We start from the raw sequence: 24,799 nt of genomic DNA on the forward strand, positions 1-24,799 counted from the left end.
GCGCCCATGTTTTATTAATTTGCAGATGAGCTCAGCTATTGATGGCACCGGCCACCCGTGGGTTCAATTAGGATAATACAGAGAGAGGGGCAGATTATGGGCAGCTATTTAAGTGAAAGTATATCTCTTCCTGACAGTTATGGTCCAGATGCAACAAATTGCGCCTGGGCGGCTGTAAGCGGCGCCATTTCAGCCCTCCGGTGATGAAACATGGCTGCGTGGCAGGTTAGCCGCATTGCTCTCCGAGCAGAGAGCAAGGGGGCCGAGCCCGATTCGTCTCATTTAGAAATGTCGGTCTAAACGGCGGCGCTCCGCCCGTACGGGAAATCTCCAACGGCCCCGCTCGCCGCGGGTTTCTCTAAACTACGGCACTTTCGCTCGGCGTGGCTCTCCGGGACGTACGCCTGCCCTGCGTCATGTAAACATCACGTTTGGACAAATCTCCGGCGGGGAAAATGGCTTTAGCACGAACAACAGTCACGACCATACAAGGAGAAACGTCTGTGGCCTCAAAAGTGCTCACAGCCTTTCTTCTGCCTTCTGGGGTGAACATTTATTATGATCGATAGGGGCCTTGACTGTAACTTCACTGTGCAATGAAAACAGTCCACTGTACATTGTCTGTGAAGCATATTGTGTGAAATTGAATGGCGAGGCCGTAGAGTGGAACCAGAGACTCTGACCTCAGCCTGCTAAGCCTGCTGGTTGTCCTCGATCAGACCGGTTCTAAAGAGCGGCTGGTCTGTTTGATTCTGCAGCTCGGGGAAATGAAAACAGCAGTGGGGCAGCATGTTTAGGCTTCAGTCAGTGAGATAACCCAGCCCTCCTCTCTACATCTGGACGGCAACAGCTACGATTCTCAGGAACTGTGCAGGCTGCTTGATAGAAAACAATGAAGAGGAGCGGATTAACTATTTCCAGGGGGCGGGCTTTACTTATCCAATACCTCCTCCACCGCTACCATATGGAAAGGAGCGCTTTCATGAATACGATGCGAAAAAAAAAAAAAGAAGAAGAGGTTTTCGATTTACAAATACACTTCAACATAGATTCCACACGACATCAAGAATTTCCTCTGAAAAGCTATCGCTCTTCCACACTAACCGAGAAGCACTTCATCATCCTGCTCCACTAACCCTTCTCTCTCCTTGTTCGCCCGCTACACTTCCCTCTATCACCAACTCCAGCTAGGACAGAGCAATAGGGCACCGCTAATGTGCTTGGCGGGTCATTAATTCTTCAGATGGCCAAAGGAGTGGCAGAGCAGGCAAGAAATGTTGTTTGAATCTGTGTTAAAAAGGTGGTGGGGAGGCAAAGCAGATGTTTGTGTTGGCCGGGTGAGGGAAAGCAGCCTACTTGGATGCCGACCCAATCACCGCCACATGCCAGGCATCAGCTGCCCAAAATCCATATCGGCCAAAATGTGGCAAAAATAACAGAAGCGATGGTGCCCGTATCGGCTTAACTCACATTTGCGTTTTTTTTTTTTTACCCTATCTCCTCATGCCACAAACTTTTTAAATATATATATTTTTTTTCATAATATATGTATGTCATTCAGCTGAAGGAATGTTTTGCCGAACGGTTCGATTTCTCCGCACCGTTCCGGCACGCGCGAATTCATTCGCCATGATTTTTGTGTGAAAGTTGAAGGCAAAATGGATCGCGGCGAATATTAAGCATAACAGAGAAGTTTTGAGCGCCATGTTTTCACAGCGCTTCTTTCATTTGAACGGCAATGAGAATTGAAGCAGAAAGGACACAAAGAAAAAGAATACACAGGCCAAGACTAACCCAGATTTTTTTTTTTTTTTCCAGTGGCCATGATAAAAATATAACAATGTATGCGCATACATAGACCCCAGAACAAGGACAGTTCATTTAACTCTCTCCTGCCTCTCCACACAACTGATATGAGCTATTCATCACCGCCCACCTTCATATCTGGGTGCAGCAAGGAGAGGACACGGTGTGTATGAATGTGTGACTGTGTGTTTGTATGAGAAGAGATTAAGGATAAATATCTTCCGCATCGGCTGCACGTTTCGGGGATTCTCCAGAATTGATGAGATCCGGACTGCGCGGTAATCACTTTGTGTCCGGTCAGCGCTCCAGCTGTGTGCTGCCCTCTGCTGATCTTGACATGAACATCTGCTGTCAGGACATCTGCTCAAAACGAACATGTAAAAATCACTCCGCTTCTGTGAATGTTGATCTTTCAATTTCGTAGAGATCGGTCGCTTTTGCGCATCATGCCATATTGATAAATAAATGACACTGTGCATCCCGTCTGTTCGCACATATGTGACAGTAGTTGTATATTTGGGTCTGCGTGTCCTGGACGAAAAAAGGCAGGTGAGGCTTTTGTGATTGGCTAATGGGATGACCACGTGACTGGGGTTGATATAGGAAGCTGATTGGTTGCAAGTCTTTGTGAGACTCGGTATAGATTTTTCTTTGCCGCACAAAATGAGACTTGTATCAAGTAAACACAAAAGAACTTGTAATAATAATAATAATGATAATAATAATACCTTATTTTAACACGGGGAAAATGTCAAGTGGATAATATCTGAACTGCAATCCAGCATTTATTGTGATATCTTACTTGCACATCATTATTTGTCCCTCTCTGTATATTTGAGGGCTGTATATAATGAGGAGGCATGAAGGCACCTGAGAGAAAGAACGAACGGCGTTGTCAAGAATCTAGAAGATTTCTAATCCTGAATTATCACTGGCTCATTCATCATCTCTAATTTAGCTGAGGTGGAGTGGTTGAATCCAAGGAGGCAAGTAATGAGGGCCCACAGTAGCAGTCAAGGTAACCGTGGTTACGTGTGATGCATTAATGTATGTAATCTGTTACTGTGTCTGTGACTAGACAAGGACATGTAGAGTGCTAATTAAAGAAACCTTTCACTGTGCCTCTGTTCGACACAGTTCATACCTCATTAATGGTGATCTCAATGCATGGGGAGTCATTCATTAATGGCTATTTGCGGGGAAAAGGGAGGAGGGCGAGCGGATGAAGGGAATTCCTGTTTGTAGACATGTGAAGCCTTCCAGTCAGAGTGATAATCTACTCGTTCGAGAACGGGAACAACATTGACACTTTTGAGAATAACATATTTTTTACAAGTGCTGAGGTCAGCTTCAACGTTACACCCTCCTACATGCCCATGAAAAAAGGACATTGGTTTAAAAACATTTTTTTTTTTTTTATTATTGAAATGAATGATTTACATGAAAAAAGTCAATGCGTTCATGTCATGTAAATTACTAAATACAAAAAATTCATCATTAAAAAAAATAAACAACATCTTCTAAAAGCTTTCATTTCTGTCGGATCGATTCAGAAATAAAAACAAAAGCTAAAAGCCGAGCTTTCTCCTGGGTTTATGGATCCCAAGTGAAGCATACACTCTTTTAAGAACAACGAGAGATGCACAACCTTAAGGTCAGTGCTTGGACCTGGATGTTCAGAGCACCGGGACACTTGTACAGAAACCATAAAACAACAGTGCACAGGCAAAGAGACATGTCTGCAATAACAGATATTTAGTTCTTGCAATAAAAGGAGTGACTAACCACCGGAGCCTTCTCTGGATAGAAACAACTGTTTTCCCGTGCGCTCGGACGCCACGTGAAACGGCCCTTGTTCAGAACTGGAAAAAAAAAAAAAAAAAAAAAAAAATCGAAAAATCAAAGCCAAAACAGAGAACGTCAAAAAAACAATGGGACGGCCGTAGAGTTCATGGGTGGAATTTCTCTCTCTCCCCACCTCGAATAAATACTTTCATTCATATCATTGTTATTATAAAAATATTTCAGGATTTCAGCACAGAAGTTGTCATTTTTAATAAATAACCAGATATGAAATTGAGCGATCGTGTTGCAGTAATGATTATTACAGAGAACCAAAAAAACAAAAACACCAAGACCAAGTAAATAGCTACATGCCTCACACTTCATGCCAATTTGTTTTAAAATAGCTAAATGTAATTATATGGCAGCCATAGGGGACCCATCAATCCAGCCTGGGTTGTATATAGTAGCAATAGGGTAACATTTGTGTACAATATAGTGTGTCATTCTGCCACTGGATTCTTAAAAATCGAGTAACAATACACTGACTGATTTTTTCATGTGAAAATGGGATATTCTTTCTAAGAAGAACATGAAATTTCCTATTGCCGATGAAAGGTGATTACCAGATGATACCGTTGCCGGGCTGCGTACGATGTTGACAATGGGGTAAACTTGAATATGTACTTGGAAATAAATTAGTATCTCGATGCTCATACCGTACTTAAATTGAAAAGAGGAAAATGTTTTTTTCTCCCCCATTATTTTTTTTCTCCACTGTGCAGTGTCAAGAAGACCTTGCTAAAAAAAATCCCAATTCATAACAATACTAGATAATAATACCAGTCAATAACTTATGCATTTAAAATGTAATGTTTTGCCGGCTAATGAAAAACAGAAATTGAAACACCCTTGGCCTCTACACCGCTCTAGAATAGAAATCCCTGTCTGAATACGAAAGAAGATGAGCAATCTTAGACAAGTGCAATTCCTCCCTGAGACTGGCCCATGTACTTACATAGACATCAGATTCAGTATTATACAAGTACTCTACTGGGAGACTAAACAAGTCACACTGACTGGCCTAAAATTGGGTTTGGCGTTATTTCTACAGCTCCTGCATCTATTTGAGAGAACTCTGAGGGATTCACCTGAATCAGTCAGTCCGTCACTATAAAGGCTCCTCAAGCAGCATGTAAACAGACTGGTAAGAAAACAGGTGCACCCAGAAAGGTCTTGATTTTATCACAGTTATTATTGCTAAAATGATTATCATTATGACTTATTTGAAAGGTTAACAGCTCCCGTCCTTACACAACTTAAAAGCATATAGAGAACAATTGAGATATCGCAGTGACTGGAGATGGGTTAGGAAGAGCTGAGTGAAGTGATTCCACAAGTGATGCTCTGACCAGTTTCGATGGTCACAATGGCTGATATGAGGACATATGGTCATCGTGTGTCTCTGACCTGACCTCTACTCTGTAGGCTCTGGAAATGTGCCTCCTTCAGGATGCGGTTGATCTGCAGGTAGGAAACCAGATCTGTTGGGTTGACCACTTCTGAAGAGTCGCCTGAGCTGAGGGGACTGCTGGGCCCCATGACACAACGACTGCTACAGCTCCCGGCTGCATGCTCCGGACTGCTGATGCTGCAGCTGCTCTCACTGTTGGAAGACTGAAAGAGGGATGAACACAAGGGGAGAGTCAGCATACCACAAGACAAGAAATACTGATACACAGCAATGATCATGCCACACCCGCACTTCATTTGTATTTTAAGATTTGTTGAAGAAAGAACATAGATATTAGCAACAGTATCCATGATCAAACGGTGCTGTTTCTGCACTTGCAAAGATGCCTGATCTATGAAACACATTAATGGGCTTCATGTGGAACATGATTCATTTCTCATATGAAAGCAAGACAAGCATTGGCGATTTATATAGCCAGGCAATAGGAACTGTGAAACATGGAACTGAATGAGAAGTCTGGGGATTTTGATTTTACCTCAGGGTCCCAGGCATCTCTGCCTGGCTCAGGTGACAGAGGATGAGCCCTGCTCTGCCTTTTGGCTTGAGGCACCAGGTGGCCGTTCTCCTCATCACTGCAACTGTGCTGCCGTTTCCTATGCGAGTGTACGGACGTAGATCTTTTAACTCACGTTGCATAAACATGTACCGAGTAAACTATTACAATATCAAGTGGCCATTGCGGCAAAATTGCAGGCAAAGACGGCGGATAGTCAGTTTCTTTTGATGACTCGGTGTTTAGGTCCAAAAATGCTACCACGACTAGCAAGGGGAAGACATAACGGTTCGGCTGCTGCGATCATGACGAGGCTCGCTCTGTCGCAAGGATCATCCAAGCCTATCTGATAATCTTGTTCTAACGTTACATAAATGGATTCACTCACCTGTTCTCAGTCAACATGGGATGAGACTAAATACACCACTCTCGACGACTTTTGCTGAATAAACTGGAGAACCCGGTTGGTTGACGTTAGCGGCTTGTTAGCTCGTTATCTAGAAGTCGACGGCCTATCATAGGGGTTAGCAAACCAGCCTTGTCCGGCTAGCGTACAGTATTGGGAAAAATTAGGTTATGAAATTGGCCATTCTGACCAATATAAATAAATGGATGAAAGTAAATACAGATATACTTTCTATTATTTGCTAGTGTAAATGGGAGAGCTAGTCCCTGAGCAAATGGCAGTTTGAAAGCTAACAGTCTAGCTAAACACAGTTAGCTTACGTCCCGCAAGCTCTCCTTGTTCTCATATGTATCTATCACAGCGAATACTGTCGAAAAATACCGAACCTATTTTCTTAAAACGCATAAAACAACCACGCAAGACTATAAAGGTTGTATTTCTCTTGGTAGAAGTGAGCTTGCTATTGTAGCACCGTGAACAATCACACCCAGCCGCGATAGTTGTTTGTTTACATGCAACTGCGGCTGCGCGGAGATGTTCAAATAGGCGTTTATGGTACTGTCGTAAAAGTACAAATAAAACGAAACATCCTCTCATGATATCGCAATTTCACATATAATACCCATGAAATTGTATGGTGAATGAAAATATAAGCTCAAGAAATTATTAATGGCAATGTTTTGGGATTGTGTAGACAGATATTTCACGTTGACACTTTGTTGGGCGTTGAATTGTAGCAGTTACGAGGTACCGTGAACGTCTCGATTGTACCATAGAAAATCGATGGCGCAAGCATATTGAATCTCGTTTCGCTACACGGTTGGAACAAGATCGTCGTTTGAACGCCATTTAATCGAGTAGCTTGATGTTCCCGATCTCCCCCCATACATAAGAATGTATTTTTTTTTTTTTTTGTGATTAGACACAAATGTAATTTATATTTTCTCATGGATCGACTCTATGAAAACCGACCGCTAGGGCCGCTGTTTCCCCCCTGAGGCAGCACTGTCAAATGCCTATTAAAATCTTATTTGTGTATTGAATGCACGCTTTATCCATCGAATAAAAATTATTACCAATATTGAAGGATGATCAGGACGGTTTTTTTGCATTTAATTATTTTGTTACCGCTCGGGGGGTTTGATTTGCGTCACAACCCGGAAGTTACACCCAGACGCCACAGAACCAATGGAATAAACAACAAGGAAATCCGAACCCGCCTCCGCCTGTGACTCAAGCGACGGGCTGAGATTAACAGGGATTCTCGGCGGCAGGACTTCCATTAGTTATTAGGGGGGGAAAAAATCGCGATGGGCAGCACCGACTCGAAGCTGAACTTCAGGAAAGCCGTGATTCAGCTGACCACCAAAACACAGGTAAATACACGGATATCGCCGGAGGATGGACGGGGGGGGGGGGGGGGGGGTTTGCTGCATCACCGAGGAGATGAGATGACGCCGAGATAATGAGGTCTTTTAATACCAGACAGCCTTTTCGACTATTAATCATGAATCACTATTAATCAAGAGCTCTGCAATAAAATATATATGCAAATAAATACAGAAAACTCTGTATCTGCAATCGCGTGTCGGATTAAGACTAAAGATGTCGGCGATGGGCAAAAAAAAAAAACACGCATCTTCATCCCCGCCGTCGCGCACCGAGCGGCGCTGGCCTGCCGGGAATAAAGTGATGGGATGACGTGGATGCAAAACTAACACGTCTGCAAAGGTGGCAGGTGGACGGATTGTGCATCCTTGTTGTCAGAGCCTGTTTTTGCACCGGCATCGGGCCTACGAATGAGCATCAAGGCCGGGGAGAATATGATAGCTGCAGGGAATGTAAAGATCACAATTGCATAACGGTGTATTAATCCGGCTGCCATGCAGTGGTGGCGGTGTCAGACATCTGCTGTGATTGAAATGAGGTTTTCAACGTTATTGACACGATTCTATTTATTTTCCACAGCCAGTTGAAGCTACGGACGACGCCTTCTGGGACCAGTTTTGGGCCGACGCCACCACAACGGTGCAGGATGTTTTCGCACTGGTGCCAGCTGCCGAGATAAGGGCCCTCCGAGAGGAGTCCCCCTCCAACTTGGCGACTCTCTGCTATAAGGTGCACATTGTGCGAAACGTAACGTGCAAAAGATGTCCGCGGCAGGAATTGAGGTTGCCCCGTCATGACCTTGCTAAGGGGCCGCGGCAGGTCCCCTTCCTTTCTCCTCATTTCCCCTCTCTGGGTGCCAGCTTCCGTTCGAAACTTCCTATCAAAACAGCAAAGGCGTACTGGACGCCTTATTACACAAAGCGGGAGACAAAACACCAAAGAAGCTGATTTGCAGTTTCTTTTGATTTATCTTATCTTGCACCAGCTTTAGAAGAGGGCTGCAGAGCGCTGTTGATTGAACAGATGTAATGACTGAAGCTATTGTTAAAAGCTAATCAATATATGTTCACAGCTCATGGGCAAAATATTTATAGGATCAAATGATTCAACCCGGAGTGTTTTTCTAAGGGGAAGCTCTCTCATATTATATGACCGACACTAAAAACTTATCCTCGCCGCTATGACAGGTGCATAACTCCAAAAACTCTGCCTTTGCCCCGACACTGTAAAACCGCTCAAGCCGATCGCATAGTAAAAGGAAAATGTTTTAGAGATATGCAGATGGAAGAACATGTAGATAAAATCACCAAATCACCGAGTTCAGCGTTATTATTTTGTTTATTTGGTCATGCTCATTTGAATTAATTCATTATTTGTACGGCATATCCTGCACTTCCCAGAGGTTTATCCCGGACAGTCGATGAAAGTGACACATTTTTACGGACATACAACCATACAACATACAACCAGCAGTAGGTCAATTGAAGACCCTAAATTTTAGGGTCTTCAATTGACCTACTCCGTGGTTTTTGGACTGTGAGAGGAAACTGGAGAACCTCGGGGGAGATCATGCAAACTCCAGACAGACAGTTATAACTGAACCAGGGGCCTCTTGCTAACCTGTCTGTGATTCAGACGAATAAACAAAAACTCAGTAAAATGATACTTCATATTAAACTGCTGCATCTGATCAAGGTATTTTTCTGTCTGAGATATTTAAGTGAAATCAATTTTGATATCCTTAGCTTGTGTATGTGTGTGTGTGTGTGTGTGTGTGTGCGTGCACCTGCACTCCCTTTAATGGCCTGGCTGCTCTCCTGGACTCCTCAGGCCGTGGAGAAGCTGGTGCAAGGGGCAGAGTCCGGCTGCCCCTCGGAGAGAGAGAAGCAGGTGGTCCTGAACTGCACCCGTATCCTGACGCGCATCCTCCCGTACATCTTCGAGGACCAGGACTGGAGAGGGTTCTTCTGGTCGACGGTGCCCGGCGCCGGGCGCGCAGGGGTGAGCGATACAAATGCGGAGTCAGTCCTCACAAACACGACTATCAGAACGTGTAATTTAATTGCACAATCCTATCCCGGGCCGACGATGCCGTGATTTGTCTTTCCGTGCATTTCCTACGCATGACATCACACACTTCGCTCTGTCCAATTGTCAAAATGAATTCCTCGTCCCGATTACACCGAGATTTGTGTTTTTTTTTCCGGTTAGGGGGAAATGCAGAGCGAGCTCATTTTGGGTTTTGCAGAGTCATTTAATTACAAATATGAATAATGCTTTAGATATTACATGGAAACTTCTTCTTCTCCTCTCGGCTTTTCCCTTCAGGGGTCGCCAAAGCGAATCAACCTTCTCCATCGAACCCTATTCTCTGTATCCTCCTCTCTCACACCAACTACCTTCATATCCTCTCTCACTACGTCCATAAATCCTCTCTTTGTTCTTCCTCTAGACCAGTGGTTCTTAACCTTGTTGGAGGTACTGAACCCCACCTGTTTTACATGCGCATTCACCGAACCCTTCTTTATTGGATCGAGGATCGTTTCGTTGATGGGTACAAAGAACAGGCGGAGTAGCCTTTTCATCGAATCTGGCTCCCTTCACCTTGAATTCAGCAAGCGCTATGTTCTTGTAGTTCCCATCTCCATGCAGCTGAAGGAAGCCTTCCCTTAGTTTTGCCGGTGCTGGACTAGAATTGCTCATCTTGTCTTTGCAAATCATGCAGTTAGGACATCGATTCCAATCACGTTCCGTCATACATGTGAATCCTTATTGTACGTATTCTTCCGACCGCTTTCTTTTTTTGCCCGACATAATTAGTATGAAGGGATTAAGAAAGAAATCACATGACGTACCATCACGACAGTCACAAGTTACAACAACTGAGCGCGCCAAAATCCCCGCAGCACGGATAGGCCGAGCTATGTAGCGTGATCACCTGCAGCCAGTGATGTCATCACCAATGTGTGTCTTGACCTCCGCCGAACCCCTGGGACTGACTCACCGAACCCCTGGGGTTCGATCAAACCCAGGTTAAGAACCACTGCTCTAGACCTACAATTCCAGTCACTATCCCTCCTCTGTACATGACTTAACCATCTCTGACCTTCTCTCCAAAACATCTAACATGTGTCGTCCCTCTGATGGACTCATTCCTGATCTTGGCCATCCTGGTCACTCCCAAAGAGAACCTTAGCATCTTCATCTCTGCGGTCTCCAGCTCTACTTCCTGTCTTTTCGTATTTGTAACTGATTCTAGACCAGGGGTCGGCAACCCGAGGCTCCGGAGCCGAATGCTCTTTCACCCTCTCACTGCGGCTCTGAATGGCTTGGGAAAATAAATTATAAGTATTTAATTGAAGTGTATTTTATTTGTGTTTGTTCCTTTTTTTAATTTTAGCTCTAAATTGGAAGTTTGTTGTGATCTTGAAATATTGAAATAAAATTATATTTATCATTTTTCGACGCTCAAAATATACGTCACAGTCGCGGAAGCCGGGATACCCACCAAGACGCCGTCGATTTGTCGAGACTTTCAACCCCAGGTAGGCAAAATATGAAAAAACAATATATAAAGTGGTACCTTTATTTTAGACGTCAAAAAGTAAGTGCAGCTCCCAGTGTTTTCTATTCCGTGGAAACCGGGTCCAAATGTCTCTAGATGTTGAAGGTTGCCGACCCCTGATTCCGGGGGTATTTTCCTCCTTTTTTTTTGTTTTGTTTTTTACCTATACCTGAGAATTGTTTTAGTACTAAAATTGTTTCACGTCCTCAAATGAGCCATGCGTATTACTTTATTCCTCAAATTAATGTGCTTCTCCTAGGGATAGAATTTGTTTTTGTCCTTAATATGCTGAAATTTCTGGAATAAATTTACAAGTACATTATTTTTGTATTCTTATATTCCCACAGCATCGCTGGTCTCACCACCGTCCCCGACATATTTCCTTTCATTCTGGCTGATGATCTTCTATCCCATAGCACCCCTGACACTTTTCTCCACCCATTCCAACTCTTCACCTCTTTTCCACACTCTCCGTTGCTCTGGACTGTTGACCCCAAGTACCTGAAATCCTCCAACTTCTTGATCTCCACTTCCTGTAGCCTCACCGTTCCATCCGGGTTCCTCTCATTCACACACATATTCTGTCTTGCTACGACTAACTTTCATTCCTCTCCTCTCCAGAGCATACCTCTATCTCTAGGTTTCCCCAAAACCCATTCCCTGTTCTCACTATAGATCACAATGTCATCTGCAAACAGTTACATGGAAACAGATATTCAGTCTAATTCTCCTTCAGACAGATGAGCTGGATGACGACGAAGGAGCTCGACCTCTGGCGGAGTCGCTGCTGCTGGCGATTGCCGACCTGCTCTTCTGCCCCGACTTCACCGTGCACAGTCACAGGAAAGGCCCAGTGAGTGTTCGTGGACCGTGACCCGCTGCTGTACTGTCCTAACTCCCCGCCATCCAGGAAAACACCATGGAGACAGGAACTGAATATCGGTTTCTCGCTTTAATCAAGCAACCTTGGTTTGTAAATCAATGCCGACTCTGTCCGGGTTTGATTATTCGCCTGACGTAAATGTCAAAAGTGTCAAGGGGACATTGAAGAGCTCTTCCTGGCATAGCATTGCCCCACAAACCTGTCACCCAGGTTCGTCTTACGGGAGACAGAAGACTTCTTCCTTGTCGTCCTTCACCAGGAAGGACTCATTTACCCTTTTACCAGTCAAGGAGGAATGTTGCGCGTCAGACTTGGATTTAAAACACAATGTACGATCTTTACAGGGTTTGAGTTTGTGCTAGTGAGCTGAATGGTATACTGTGTACTTCACCGCACTCCGCTATCCAGACCATTTTGACTTAGGCGTTTGCTGAAATTTTTTTTTTTTTTTGGAGTCTCTATTCAGACAAAAAATGTTTAAAATTCCACATGCAATTACAAAGTAAGAGAACTGAACAACCATTAAGTTTTATGGCTGTTTCCCAGGACTCGGTGGAGAACATGCAGACCATAGACAGCTGCGAGTACATCTGGGAGGCGGGGGTGGGGTTCGCACAGTCCCCACCTTTGAATTACATTCACGACTTGAACAGGTGAGTCCCGGCTGCGCACGTGAATTGATAAAAAAATACAAACATTGTCTCGCTGGGTGGACGTCGGACTGACTCGTCTCTTAATAATCCTTGTCCTCATCAGGACAGAGCTGCTGAGGCTGTTGCTCACGTGCTACTCGGAGGTCATGTACCTGCCTCCGTCGTCAGACAACAATGTTCTTAACCCTTGGGTGACCTTTTTCTGCTCCGCTGAAAATCGGTACCGAAGCGTAACAAACTCTCGGGCGGCGAATTTCCATCGGAGCCCACGGCTGTCGATGAACCGAGCCTCTCTCTCCCTCCAGGCATGCCTTGCCTCTGTTCACGTCTCTGCTTAACGTGGTGTGCGCGTACGATCCGGTGGGCTACGGCATCCCGTACAACCACCTGCTCTTCTCCGATTACCGGGAGCAGCTGGTGGAGCAGGCGGTGCAGATCCTCATCGTGACGCTCGAGCACGACGGGGCGACTTCCCACCGCCCGCCGTCCTCGTCGAGCATAGAGGAACAAGAGGTTTGGCTCAAAGACGCGCTTCGGCACGGACGAAGTCGTCGCGTCACTGAAATGTGTGTTTCTTTCTGCAGTCCATGGGCCCCGAAAACCTCTTCGTGAACTATCTGTCGAGGATTCACAGAGAGGAGGTAGGCTCGTCGTAGCGACTAATGGATGTTTTCTCCAGAAAGACAATATCGCGGCTGGTTTTCTTCAAACCCACAGGACTTTGACTTCGTACTGAAGGGCTTGGCTCGTCTGCTGACCAACCCCTTGACCCAGACCTACCTGCCCAACTCCACCAAAAAGATCCAGTTTCACCAAGAGCTCCTGGTGCTGTTTTGGAAGCTTTGCGATTTCAACAAGGTAGGGAAATCACGTTTTTACCGAAAAGTTCAAGATATCCGACGCGGTCCGAAAACCCCGTTGACTCACAGGTATCCGCTTTGTGTTCCTGCGATAGAAATTCCTGTTCTTTGTCCTGAAAAGCAGCGACGTCCTGGACATCCTGGTTCCGATACTGTTCTACCTGAATGACGCCCGGGCCGACCAGTGTGAGTCTCCGCTGACGTGATGCCCGGTTTGCGCGCCGATTTTGTCCTTGACGCGTTTTTCGCCATCGGTCGCAGCCCGCGTCGGACTCATGCACATCGGCGTGTTCATTCTGCTGCTGCTGAGCGGCGAGAGGAACTTCGGCGTGCGCCTGAACAAGCCGTACTCGGTCCACGTGCCGATGGACATCCCGGTGTTCACGGGGACTCACGCCGACCTGCTGATAGTGGTGAGAAGCCGCCGCCGCCGCAGACGGTTCGCTCATCCTCAGACGACCTCCTTGTAAAAACCGGCGCTTCCGTCTTGTAGGTCTTCCACAAGATCATCACCACAGGCCATCAGCGTCTCCAGCCTCTGTTTGACTGCCTCCTCACGATTGTCGTAAATGGTGATTAACATTATCTGCTGGTTTTACGTCGTAAAAATGAGAGATTTTTCCTCATTCCGTGATTCTTTTCCCGCTTCCAGTCTCTCCCTATCTGAAAAGCTTGTCCATGGTGGCAGCAAATAAATTGCTCCACCTGCTGGAAGCCTTCTCCACGAGCTGGTTCCTGTTCTCCTCGGCTCAGAACCACCACCTTGTCTTTTTCCTCCTGGAAGCGTTCAACAACATCATCCAGTATCAATTCGACGGTAAGACAAAGCGTCCGTGCAGATTTGCACATTTTCTGTTTCGATGGATATTTACAGGGAAATCTCTTACGAACCCCTCCAGGAAACTGCAACCTGGTGTACGCCATCATCCGCAAACGTAACGTGTTTCACCAACTGGCCAACCTGCCGTCCGATCCCGCCTCCATTCAGAAGGCTCTGCAGAGAAAGAGGAAGTCGCCGGATGTCATCTCCCGGACCAGTTCCCAGGAGACCGTATCCATGGAGGGTTCCCACCCGGCGGTCCCGGCCGAGCCCGGCACGCTCAAGGCCAGCCTGGTCGCCATGCCGGGTAGGGATTCCGGAATGCCGCCGTCTTTGGTCGGCTCCGCGGTTTTGCGAATTTTTCTTTTTTGTTCGTTTTTCCGCAGGCATCGATAAGCTGACCGAGAAGTCCCAGGTGTCGGAGGACGGCACGATGGTGTCGGTCCCGAAGACGGACCATTCAAATACGGATCATTCCGATCAAAACGCCGCCGCCGGGACCAGCGACACCGAATCGAACTCGGGCAGGGACAACGAGGTGAGCGCGCCGGTTCGGCATTCACCCGCTCAAAGTAACACCCGTTAACTCGAATTCTCTGCACCGCTAGGATGTTTTCTACACCGACGCGGAGATGGAACGAAGGCGCTTGTCAACTGCGTCGTCCACATCCGTCTGGGCCGCCACACCGGAGTGGGTCGGTAATTTCGAAGCGGCTTTCTCATTTCGAAAAGGTTTTTTCCTTGAGCGGAACGAGCATGGGAATCTTCCCCACAGGTCCTCTCCTGGAAGTGTAAGCTTCCCCTGCAGACCATAATGCGTCTGCTGCAGGTGCTGGTTCCCCAGGTGGAGAAGATTTGCATCGACAAGTACGTGCAGCCGTCCTCCTCCGTCTCGGTTAGCGCGGATTTGACGCTTTTTAAACGATACCCCTTATAAAGTAACCCGTCTCGGCTCACCGCAGGGGTCTGACCGATGAATCGGAGATCCTGAAGTTCCTCCAGCACGGCACGTTGGTGGGCCTGCTGCCCGTTCCTCACCCCATCCTCATCAGAAAGTACCAGGCCAACGCCGGAACGGCCATGTGGTTCCGCACCTACATGTGGGGCGTCGTCTATTTACGGTAAGCCCGGCGCAGGATCCGGACGTTCTCCGGGCTGCGCTTCCTTTTCGCTGATTCAACTGCTTCCCCCTCGCAGGAACGTGGACCCTCCCATCTGGTACGACACCGACGTCCGCCTTTTCGAAATCCAGAAGATGTAAGCGTGGAGTTTGAGGAGGGAAAAAAAAAAAAACGGGACGCTTGGAAGTCAGGAGTCTACGTCCCTTCGGTATCTGCTGGTCTCCCAGTCAACCTCACTGTGTTTCACTTGCCCGGTAACGACGATAACTAACGCTCGCATCGTACGCCACAAGAAGATTTGAAGATTGAAATGATTTAATTCTCGCTATTCCATTTACAAAACGTCTGCGTTTCAAACTTCAGGACCACAGAATGTACGTTCGAATAGTGGATATTGTCGGACCGCGGCGGGCTCCCGTTCTTGATAGCGTAGATTTATCAGAAAGTGGATGCGCAGTCACGCGAGGAGGCAGCTTCCCTGCGCTGGCGCTGGCGTGGGCGTCACCGTCCCGTCTCTCGACGCTGACCGTCAGGTTTGTCTGCAGTATGCTGGAATTTTGACGCGCCGGTTGGGATGAATGTGAAAACTCTTGCTTCCGATGACGAAATACAGGGAATAAATCGATCGTTTATTTTTACCGAGCTTTTTTAAGATGGTTACATCTAAACGCAAGTTAGGAATGCACGGATTTGGAAATTCCAGGCAATTATTAAGTGATAGCACATAGCGTTCAAAACAGTGTTTGGTCTTTTTCTATCATATCATTTCTATCATATTTTAAAATTTGCCTACCTTGTATGTATATGCCGAAGAGCCGTCATACCGTCCGCATTTCAAATTCTGGTTTTCCCGGCGGGTTCTTGAGATCACCTTCCCGCTCCGAGTGTTTCCCTCGGCTCTGCCGAGTTCGCCTGTTGGATACCCTTGTTGATGGTTTAGCCGCTTCCGGCGTGAAGATGCACCTCTCGGATGATTCAACGCTGGTGTTTCACATTGTCCGTACTTGCAATGTTCTAAAAAAAAATGTACTTGTGCAGATGTTATTTGTAACTTATGTGATCATGTAACTATAACTGAGATCAGAGTTTATGGCTGGCTGTGCTTATAATGCTTAATGTTGAAATCTGTATTTTCTTTAAGTTATTCTGGATATATATATTGATACGTATCTCAAAAAATGTTTGGTCGCATTGAGGTTTTATGAGTTTGGTGAAATAATGATATCGCGTCACAAGTGGTCTCATCGGTCTTTCGAAACGACAGCTGCCCTTTTACACTTTGACCAAAAGATGGCATCACGCCCCCATAGGCAAGACAGTTGACTTCAAATTACAGCAAATGTAGAGAATATACATGAAAATAGAATAAAAAAGGTATTTGAAATTCACAGTTTTCAATAAGTTAAAATATTTAAATCTCTCACAGCCTCAGTTTACTACTGTACTGGAGTCTTACAAGCAGTGACCACTGCTGGTAGTTTCCCTGATTGGTCTTTACTTTACACTATAATAGGAAGTTTGTAGAAACAAAAAAAAGCAATCAGTTTTAGGTCAGCAGACAAGTTACTCGGTTAAAATTTAATTAAAAAAAAAAAAAAAGTCACAAGACAATGAAACAGAAAAATTAAGGCTTTAAATAGGAACATTTTTGAAAAAGGTTAAAAAGCTATGTGATTAAATACACCTCAAAGAGACTGGCGACAGAATGCATTCGGTAGAAAATTCCAAAAGGGAGCCCGATATTCACGACGGCGGCCCACATGGTGAAGTTGTAGAATCGGATTTCGACGACGTGGTCGAACTGAGGACGAGCGCCAAACGCAGGCATGATCCACAGCTGTGGAATAAACAAAGAAACAAAAAAAAAAAAAAAAAAAAAAAGGTCAGCGGGTGAGACCTCAGGAGGTAAAAAGGTATGCATGATGAAAATGCAGATCGGTGACACTTGAGGCAAAAATCAGGATGAGGGTGAGGGTGGATGTAGAAAACTTTGAGGTTGTGCTGTGGCCTTCGAATCGTTGCATAGGAATCCAGCGCAACAATCCGAAAAAAGTGCAAAGAACAATACAACTCCAGAAACCGCAAAGGCAAGCAAATAACTCACAATTATATTTGCCAGCAGTAGAAATATGCAGACTTCCTTCAGGATTCTTCTTTTCCAGTTCGGCCGGACATGAGAAGCCAGCAAACGGGCGGATTTATTGTTCTCTCGGGCAGCTCTTAAATCGGCGTTTTCTCGGAAGGCATGCGCATTCGTATGCAGAGCTGCCTCTTGCATGATGTGGAAGGGCTCGCGATGCAGCCCCTCAATGATAAAGTAGTTCTGCAGGCTGAGCTGGATCACCATCAGGACGGCCCAGGACAGGTTGAGAGCGTCCAGGTAGCCTTTGGCTCCCGTGGCCACCACGGCCACTATAGTGAAATAGCTGATTATAAATTGCCCGACGGACGCTCCAACTAAGAGGCTAACATCCAGGCTGCGAGTTGGGTTTTTCCCAGACACGTGCTCCCTGTGGTCCAACCTGTAGATGAAACAGCCAACGATCGTGGCCCCGGACATCAGGCTCACGATTACGATATTCATGGTGAAATGAATTAGCAGGGCCTCGCTGCGCTTCGCGGCGTCTTCTTTGACGACGTCCACCTCGTAAGCTATGAAGGTAACAAGTCCTGCCAGCAGAAGAAGAACTCCAGAGACGGGGCCGAAACGCACGTCCTTCAGATGGAACTCGACGGCGTGGTGGTCGTGGTCCTCCGCGAGTCGACCGACGTTCTTCCACATGACGTAAGCCATGGCGGAAGCAAAGAGGCTGTACTCGATGTTAAAGGGGTACAGGTAGTAGAAGGCCACCTTGAAGGTGTCGCATACCGAATGACTGCACGCGCAGTCGTTTCCGTAGCCGGCTGTCGAGAGGTCAGAGTTGAGACGGTCTTTAAAAGCTGAATAGGATTTGAAAGAAAAAACGTCCGCAAACCTCTGTACATCTTGTGCGAGACCGAGACGTTCAGATCGGGGACTTCGGTTTGGTGGAGCGACTCCTCCGTCACCAGCGCCATCCACACCACCAGGTTTGTCGAGAGCGTGACCGTAAGCCCGCACCTTCAGAAAGAGGACATAAAATTCGCGCCGTACCAAAGACTACGTCAACGGAGTCGTTTACCTGGTGAAGTTGGTGTGAAGCTGCACGCAGTCCTTCGCGTGAACCCACAGGAAGTACGTCTGGTGATACATTTCATTCATTCAGTTCTGCGACGTCATGGAAATTCCTCACGCGTGAACACAACGCTTTTCTGGGTTGTTACCTGGGCGACCAGAAACACCGCTTGTACGGCAGGGAACGCCACTTTGACAGCGGACTCGCAGTGGAGGTACCCGACGTAGTAGGCGATCTTCAAGATGTCCATGAGTAGACTGAGCAGGCCGAACAGCACGAGTCCGGCTGAAACGCAAAGCGTCGCAGTTTAAAGATACACCCCACGCCGGGGTGTATCTTTAAACCACGTGAAGGAGCTCTCACCTCGGAGCCACACGGGTCCGGCGTGGCCGTCCCGACACAAGACCGCTTGATCTTTCCTGTACGTGACCACGGTGTAAAAAAACATCCACAGCATCGTCAGGAGTAACAGGAAGATAAGGAAGATCTGCCTGTGCACGGCGGTGACCGCCACTTTACGGAAAGCGCTGCTGCTGACCAGAGCGCAGCCCAAGATGAGGATGTTGGTGCAGATGATGCCGGAGAGGAGCCAACCGCCCCCGTGGTGCGTCCTCTCCGCCACCGTCTCCACGCGGTGGACGAATTCCCGCGCAATTCCGGTTTCCGGAGGGTCGGAGCTGCGGGGCAGATGCTGGATGTTTTCCATCTCCGCTGCCGCTTCAATGTTGGACGGATGAGCTTCCAGAACTTCGTTGGGTGTTTTTCTGTGAATGACAATTTTTAAAAGTGCAATTGAAATCAATGGAGTTGTGGTTTTCTAATATTTTACTATGGATGGAGTGGTATATAAGTGCCAAAATATAAAGGTTGTTCCCACTAGGCACGTTTATTAAGGTGCATTTTAAAGTTTCAAATCCTCATCGCACATAGTTTGGTAAAGTCAATAGCAAACAGACTTTACCTCAGCAGTTTGTTGCAGCTCCTTAACATCTTCTGAGCCACAGTTCTCATTATGCGGTGTTTCAAAGCTCAAATTAAAGTGAAATGTGATCCCACAGACTAATTTCTGATAAGTCAGAGGTGGCGCTAAAATGAAGTAAATAAACAAACAAACAAAAAAAGCAGGAAAACCCTCTTTGTCGCTTCTCTGCTGGTCGAATGTTGCAAAGCCGGGGCCGACGCAAGGTGGGTCACTGATGAAAAACAGGTGCAGTCAGTTCCGGGTGATTAACCTCCAGATAGCGATAGCAGCGCAACACTTCCTGCAAGGAGTTTTCCATCGCTGCCTTCAATTGGTAGCAGAAGGAAAAGAAGTCTTCAGATATGAATCTGAGTGTTAGGAGTATTTTGCAGGTGGAATCCACTGTAGATGTCCAATGCCAGCCAAATAGATGAAAAAGCGTGGCGATACCAAGATACACATTCATGCTTCTGGAATATAGAATTTGGCGTTTGTCGCATTTTGGTGCTTGATATGTTTTGGTTTTTTTTTGCTGATTTTGTTCATTCTAAAAAGTCACATAGGATTATTTTGCATAAATAACAGACTCCCCTTATTTGTCACACCTCTCTGATTTATTAAAAGATACAGAAAAGTGCTCTCACTCAGGTATTATCTCAATAAGATATAAGCATGATCCAGACGAATCGCCTCGGATGTAAACAAAGGTTACCTTATCTTTTAAATAAAGAAAAGATGGTGAAAAAAAACACACCAAATGTCCTTTATGAACAATGGATTTCTGACACCGGCTGTGAGAAAGTAAACTGAACTTGAGCTATTCCAGTTTTAGAAAGTTCCCTGTAGAGACAATAAAATGCCAAGCAGGAAACTGACTTGCCGGTTGATCGCAGAGGCTGAAATGTGTGTGGACTTGCAGGAAATGTCCCAGAATGCCGAGCAGATGTAACTGACAGAGTGTCGTATCATATCTTTTGATCCTTGTTTTTGGCAGCTGTTTGCAACTTGGTAACGTCCGCAACATGGGAAGCTTTGGATTTGGTTCTCGGTCATCCGGTTGTTTATCCTCGCGGCCTGTTAGAACTGACGAACCCCTTCTGGATGGGAGATGGAACATCTGCATCTGTAGTCCACGTTGAGACTCGACAGTGATCAGTCTGAAACCAGGGTTCCTCGACTGCAGCGCCGGTCAGCTCGGCATTTCTGTCGAGCGCGAGAGTTCGGAGGGAGATTTTCGACATCAAATTGTCCTCTGACTTTGCTCTTCGGAGCTCAGGATGAATGTTGTGAATCTAGAACCCGGTTGGATCTTTGACCCTGATGCCCTCTGGTGCTTATTTCACACCGTCTGTTGAAAATGTTTGGTGTTTATAGCTTCAGAACATTTATTCCACTATCATCTAAGTATATCACGATTTTCTCTACCATGTTATGTAAACTCCAAAACTACAAATCTACCAGACAAACCATATTTTCATTCTTTGACAGCCAGATGATGACATACAGGGGCTCAATAAAATCCCCCTGGTACTTGTGAAGGAACTTGAAAGGACCGGAAACATCGTAAAACGATACGTCGCCGCGGTTGAAGTCCACGTATAAGCCGACTCTGGTGATATCGGAGTCCTCCAGGAATGTCTCCACGCCGGCGTGCCAGCCGAAACAACCGCGGCTGGTCTTCCCGATGCACCAGGAAAAGTCGTTGCCGGTGATGCAGCTCGTGCTTTCCGTTCCGCCACGGTCGATACTCTTGTACGTAATCCCCACGTGCGCCCCATCTCCACTCAGCTCCGCCTCGATGTAGTGCCTCCCCTGATAGATGCTCTTCAGACTCATCGCCTGGCGCCATTCTTGGAAGCGGTCTGGGTGGGCGGGGTAGCTGTGGTACCAGGGGCTCGTGTTGATCAGTTTCCTGTTGTCGTCCGTTATTCGCAGGAAAGTGTGAACGGTGTTTGGGTCAAAGGTCAAGCTCTTTGCATCTACGGTTCAAGGGGGGCGAGGGAGAGTTAGCGCTGAGTGTGACGAAACAAACCGAGGATAATGTGACGACGGTGATTTTACATTTTAGAAAGTCCTCCCGGGTCTGGGGTTCAGGTAGAGGGACGGCACTCTGCAACTGGGGCTTGCAAACTGAAGTATCAAACAGAATATTGTACTTGACTGATTTCTGTGATGAACAGAAGCGTTCAGAAGGGACGTATAAGCAGCCGTCATATTTGTTGAATAAGATACCGAAGACTCACCGGCGCTGACAACCTGACTCATTTTGGACGAAAAGCACGAGCGGATCAGGTCACACATCTCCTCCGTAGCTTCGGTTACGACTTGGACGTAAGAGTCCAGGTTGTCCGTGCAGGTCATGTACACGCCTGGAAAATACACGTTAGCGTTGCCTTCATTCCACTCGGAGAACCCCTGGAATGAACAAAGAACGAATGTAGTTTGATCATCTAGATCGAATAAAAACGTGAGAATTAGTTCTTCCGGACTCAGGGTTCTTTGGGGGGAGGGTCGGAGACGATCGCAACTATATTTGGACCGGGGACCTTCTTGCTCTGAGATGGAAGTGCGAACCGCTGCGTTGCCAAATTTTTGTCGTTCAAAATTTGTCTTCTCGGAAACGCCAAAGCACTCTGTTTGTTTACACTGTCAACACGCCAGCATCCAAAATAAAGGATCTCACGGAACACCATGTTCTGCTCCCAGATCATGCGAACGACATGAAAAAAATTTAGGGGGAAACGCCGAAATCTCCCGACCTTTTCAAATATATATCCAGTACCTGCAGAAATTCAACATCTGTCTTACTCCAGGACAATTTGTGAATTTCGGCTAAACTCTTCTTCAGCTCTGTTCTCCTCTGGCCCAGATGTGCGCGGAGACTCTCGGCCTGCCTTATGGTCTGTTTCCCCTCCCCCTCCAGCATCTCCACGGCCCCTTTCCTGGCCTCGTCCACGGCCGCCTGAAGTCTGTAAAACTGGGCTTCCACTTTGTCAAGGACCTCCTGCATCGACGACTGAACGGAGAAAAGGTCGGGATTAGGATTGTGCATTCAAAGTGGATTTTAGTAGCACTTTGCCGAATAGTAAACCCCACCTTTTCCGCCACGCTCTTGTCCAGCAGCTTCGCCATCGTCTTCTCAGCTGCGAGGACTCTCTGATTCATCTGCTGCTTTTTCTTCTCCAAGTATTTCTACGTCCGATAATCGAAGGCGTCATGGACCAAGAAATTGAAAATAGTTATAAACGGCCTGTCTGTTTGAGCACGCAACCCAATCACAAACGCGTTTGACGATAAATAGCTGTAAAAATATTCCGGCACCTCCATCCGAGTGAAAGCCTCCCCCGTTGATAAAGTATTGTGATCTTTATGCCTTTGGATTTCACACTCGACGCAGATGCAGCAGTTTTCCCGGAGGCAGAAGCGCTGGAGTGGAAGACGGTGGATCTGACAAGTCCGACGCCTGACGTCATGGAGGGGGTCCACCAACCTGTGGTGGTGAAAATTGGCGTTTATCCGATGAGGCCTGAGATGAGCCTCGCAGTAAGAGACCATACAGGTCAGACAGGATTTTAAGGCCTTGTCGGGCTTCTCCTCGCAGAAGTCACACAGCACATCTCGCGGGGGCGGCGAGTCGGACGTATGCCTTCCGAGCTCCTCCTTCGTTCCTCGGTCGCCGCGCTGACCCGCGTCCTCCTCGGCGTTACCGACGGCGTCCGCCATGTTTCAAACGACGTTTCGGTGACCTTAAATACACCCTACTCGAAAGTTCTGGCTGCTGTTATTTCCCTCTTCCTCTGAGACCAGAGCCCTGACGGGAGCCCGAGCCTTCCACGTCTTCGCTCTGCGCCGTATCCAGTCAAACGAGGCTAAATACGGACGCCAAAAAACAGATAAGGGGTGTAAATGACGAGTATATCATTGTATCGCCTCAATGGTTTCGTCCTCGTCATAGTGGTTTTAGGAATAACGCCGATGAGATTATTTGTTTTTTATTTGTGATAAACTTATTGAATTCATGTAAACTGGCCCCCACCAAGTCCCCCTATCTTGGCAAATAGTGTTTCCTTTCGATAAGGAGTGCTGTGTCACAGCCGTGCGGTTTTGTGACAGCTCCAACTTCCTGATGTTAGTCACACGACCGAATTGCCGTTCGTCTTTTGTCTGCACTACTTCAGGATTACGCTGACGGCGATTGGTGCCAAAACAAGCCTTTCGCTGTCTGCTTGTAAACAGGCAACGCCTCAGACATGCAGGTCACTGACCTGTGAAAACTCAAGCGAAAGACCACACGCAAAACATTTGAGACAGGTTGTGTTGTGGACAACACAGAATTTAATAAACTCCTGTGTTTTGCAAATGAACCCGACTCATTTTCTCCAGGGGGCCAACAGGAGCTCATCAATTCATACAACAATACCATCCTGCTATATCCAAATAATGTACTAGTTCCCGTTATTGAGCCTGCAAATTCAGGATTCTTAAGACTCTGCCAAACTATGAACAGGCGCGACAAAGACGCCTCTGAATTTCAATATTTTTGCTGCTCTGCACATGAAATACCGTCGGGAAAGTGCGACACGGCTACCTCTACTTCCAGACATTCACCGCTCGAAACAAATCAAGAAGGTTAATGTCAACATCCCATAATATTCAAGCAACCTATAGCTAAGACATTGTCATGTTGATATCTAAAGATATGTGCACAAGTGCAAATGATTTACTATAAAATGATCCGGAGACGGTGCGACAATAAAACAGACTGGTGATCCATGTGCAGTTGACAGACGTTGGCATTTAAACCACTGGGCTGACGTGGCTTACTAGATGTAAACTTGAGAATTGTGAGCTGACAGAATAAATCAAACGCTCTGAGGATACACTGGAAGACGGTGCATGACTGAAAATGACTGTCAAACATTGTGAAACAAAAAAAAAAAAAAAAAAAAAAAAGACAAGAAAAGAAAGCTCTAAAACAAATGCACAGGCACGGGCAATGTAGGCACATGATGTAGATGATTAACCCCACAGGGGCCAACAAGTTCAGGGGACACGGCCCCCCCACAATCGGCTCCCTGTTGCTCGCCGTGCACGTGACACCGCAGCGGGAGAACGATCATTCAGTTTGTGAAATCATGCAGGGACAAAGGGTTGCCGCAATGCTTCTCTGAGAATACTATCATTCAGGCCGGGCTAACGATGTCCAATCACATGTCCGATATATTCAACTCGACCGCGTCCGTTCCGCTTTGTTCGCAACGGAGGGAAAATCCTTTAGCTTTCTCTCTCTGGCCAACGGACATCTTCTCCTTCATGAGCAGGTGTTTCTCCGATCCTGTGGTTCAACCCCCATCTCTCCCTCGCCTGCATG

General features: G+C 46.6%; 4 protein-coding genes across 4 annotated transcripts; 1 reads left to right on the forward strand and 3 right to left on the reverse strand.

Moving 5' to 3' along the window:
* Nucleotides 1–3,202: 3,202 nt before the first annotated feature.
* On the reverse strand, nucleotides 3,203–6,551 carry LOC147217193 (protein VCF1). The gene is made up of 3 exons (XM_086176075.1): nucleotides 6,004–6,551; nucleotides 5,598–5,715; nucleotides 3,203–5,265 (listed from the first exon to the last, which is right to left on the reverse strand). Exons 1-3 carry the CDS (start codon nucleotides 6,018–6,020, stop codon nucleotides 5,041–5,043), a joined length of 360 nt encoding a protein of 119 aa, XP_086032201.1. The 5' UTR covers nucleotides 6,021–6,551; the 3' UTR covers nucleotides 3,203–5,040.
* Nucleotides 6,552–7,221: 670 nt separating this feature from the next.
* On the forward strand, nucleotides 7,222–16,700 carry hid1a (HID1 domain containing a). The gene is made up of 19 exons (XM_086176085.1): nucleotides 7,222–7,397; nucleotides 7,990–8,139; nucleotides 9,241–9,411; nucleotides 11,712–11,828; nucleotides 12,405–12,511; nucleotides 12,615–12,731; nucleotides 12,817–13,024; nucleotides 13,096–13,152; nucleotides 13,229–13,369; nucleotides 13,467–13,557; nucleotides 13,633–13,784; nucleotides 13,865–13,943; nucleotides 14,024–14,188; nucleotides 14,271–14,498; nucleotides 14,578–14,729; nucleotides 14,800–14,886; nucleotides 14,967–15,058; nucleotides 15,154–15,312; nucleotides 15,389–16,700. The coding sequence occupies exons 1-19, from the start codon at nucleotides 7,332–7,334 to the stop codon at nucleotides 15,450–15,452; spliced, it is 2,403 nt and encodes an 800-aa protein (XP_086032211.1). The 5' UTR covers nucleotides 7,222–7,331; the 3' UTR covers nucleotides 15,453–16,700.
* Nucleotides 16,701–16,780: 80 nt separating this feature from the next.
* Nucleotides 16,781–19,478, reverse strand: otop2 (otopetrin 2). Its single transcript, XM_086176427.1, has 7 exons — nucleotides 19,429–19,478; nucleotides 18,831–19,231; nucleotides 18,616–18,752; nucleotides 18,474–18,532; nucleotides 18,288–18,412; nucleotides 17,417–18,216; nucleotides 16,781–17,149 (listed from the first exon to the last, which is right to left on the reverse strand). Exons 1-7 carry the CDS (start codon nucleotides 19,476–19,478, stop codon nucleotides 16,979–16,981), a joined length of 1,743 nt encoding a protein of 580 aa, XP_086032553.1. The 3' UTR covers nucleotides 16,781–16,978.
* Nucleotides 19,479–20,002: 524 nt separating this feature from the next.
* LOC147217196 (E3 ubiquitin-protein ligase TRIM16-like) lies at nucleotides 20,003–23,320 on the reverse strand. The gene is made up of 6 exons (XM_086176086.1): nucleotides 22,750–23,320; nucleotides 22,525–22,620; nucleotides 22,211–22,444; nucleotides 21,672–21,843; nucleotides 21,490–21,558; nucleotides 20,003–21,407 (listed from the first exon to the last, which is right to left on the reverse strand). The coding sequence occupies exons 1-6, from the start codon at nucleotides 23,149–23,151 to the stop codon at nucleotides 20,875–20,877; spliced, it is 1,506 nt and encodes a 501-aa protein (XP_086032212.1). The 5' UTR covers nucleotides 23,152–23,320; the 3' UTR covers nucleotides 20,003–20,874.
* Nucleotides 23,321–24,799: the final 1,479 nt, after the last annotated feature.

The sequence above is a fragment of the Fistularia commersonii genome, chromosome 28 (genome assembly GCF_037954325.1).
Source record: "Fistularia commersonii isolate RoL2024-O1a breed Wild chromosome 28, RoL_Fcom_v1.0, whole genome shotgun sequence".
Classification (NCBI taxonomy): Eukaryota; Metazoa; Chordata; class Actinopteri; order Syngnathiformes; family Fistulariidae; genus Fistularia; species Fistularia commersonii.

What these genes read in the sequence shown, in the direction of transcription:
- LOC147217193 (XM_086176075.1), bottom strand. An exon ending in GAGATGCCTGGGACCCTGAG is followed by an intron (nt 5,266 to 5,597) that starts GTAAAATCAAAA and finishes TCCCTCTTTCAG; the next exon opens with TCTTCCAACAGTGAGAGCAG.
- hid1a (XM_086176085.1), top strand. Translation starts at nt 7,332, where the DNA reads ATGGGCAGCACCGACTCGAAGCTGAACTTCAGGAAAGCCGTGATTCAG. An exon ending in ACAGTCACAGGAAAGGCCCA is followed by an intron (nt 11,829 to 12,404) that starts GTGAGTGTTCGT and finishes GCTGTTTCCCAG; the next exon opens with GACTCGGTGGAGAACATGCA. An exon ending in GAGAAGATTTGCATCGACAA is followed by an intron (nt 15,059 to 15,153) that starts GTACGTGCAGCC and finishes GGCTCACCGCAG; the next exon opens with GGGTCTGACCGATGAATCGG.
- otop2 (XM_086176427.1), bottom strand. Translation starts at nt 19,478, where the DNA reads ATGAGAACTGTGGCTCAGAAGATGTTAAGGAGCTGCAACAAACTGCTG. An exon ending in CTTCACACCAACTTCACCAG is followed by an intron (nt 18,413 to 18,473) that starts GTAAACGACTCC and finishes CTCTTTCTGAAG; the next exon opens with GTGCGGGCTTACGGTCACGC. An exon ending in TACTGCTGGCAAATATAATT is followed by an intron (nt 17,150 to 17,416) that starts GTGAGTTATTTG and finishes TTTATTCCACAG; the next exon opens with CTGTGGATCATGCCTGCGTT.
- LOC147217196 (XM_086176086.1), bottom strand. Translation starts at nt 23,151, where the DNA reads ATGGCGGACGCCGTCGGTAACGCCGAGGAGGACGCGGGTCAGCGCGGC. An exon ending in AGGCTTTCACTCGGATGGAG is followed by an intron (nt 22,621 to 22,749) that starts GTGCCGGAATAT and finishes TATCGGACGTAG; the next exon opens with AAATACTTGGAGAAGAAAAA. An exon ending in CCGGGAGGACTTTCTAAAAT is followed by an intron (nt 21,408 to 21,489) that starts GTAAAATCACCG and finishes CTTGAACCGTAG; the next exon opens with ATGCAAAGAGCTTGACCTTT.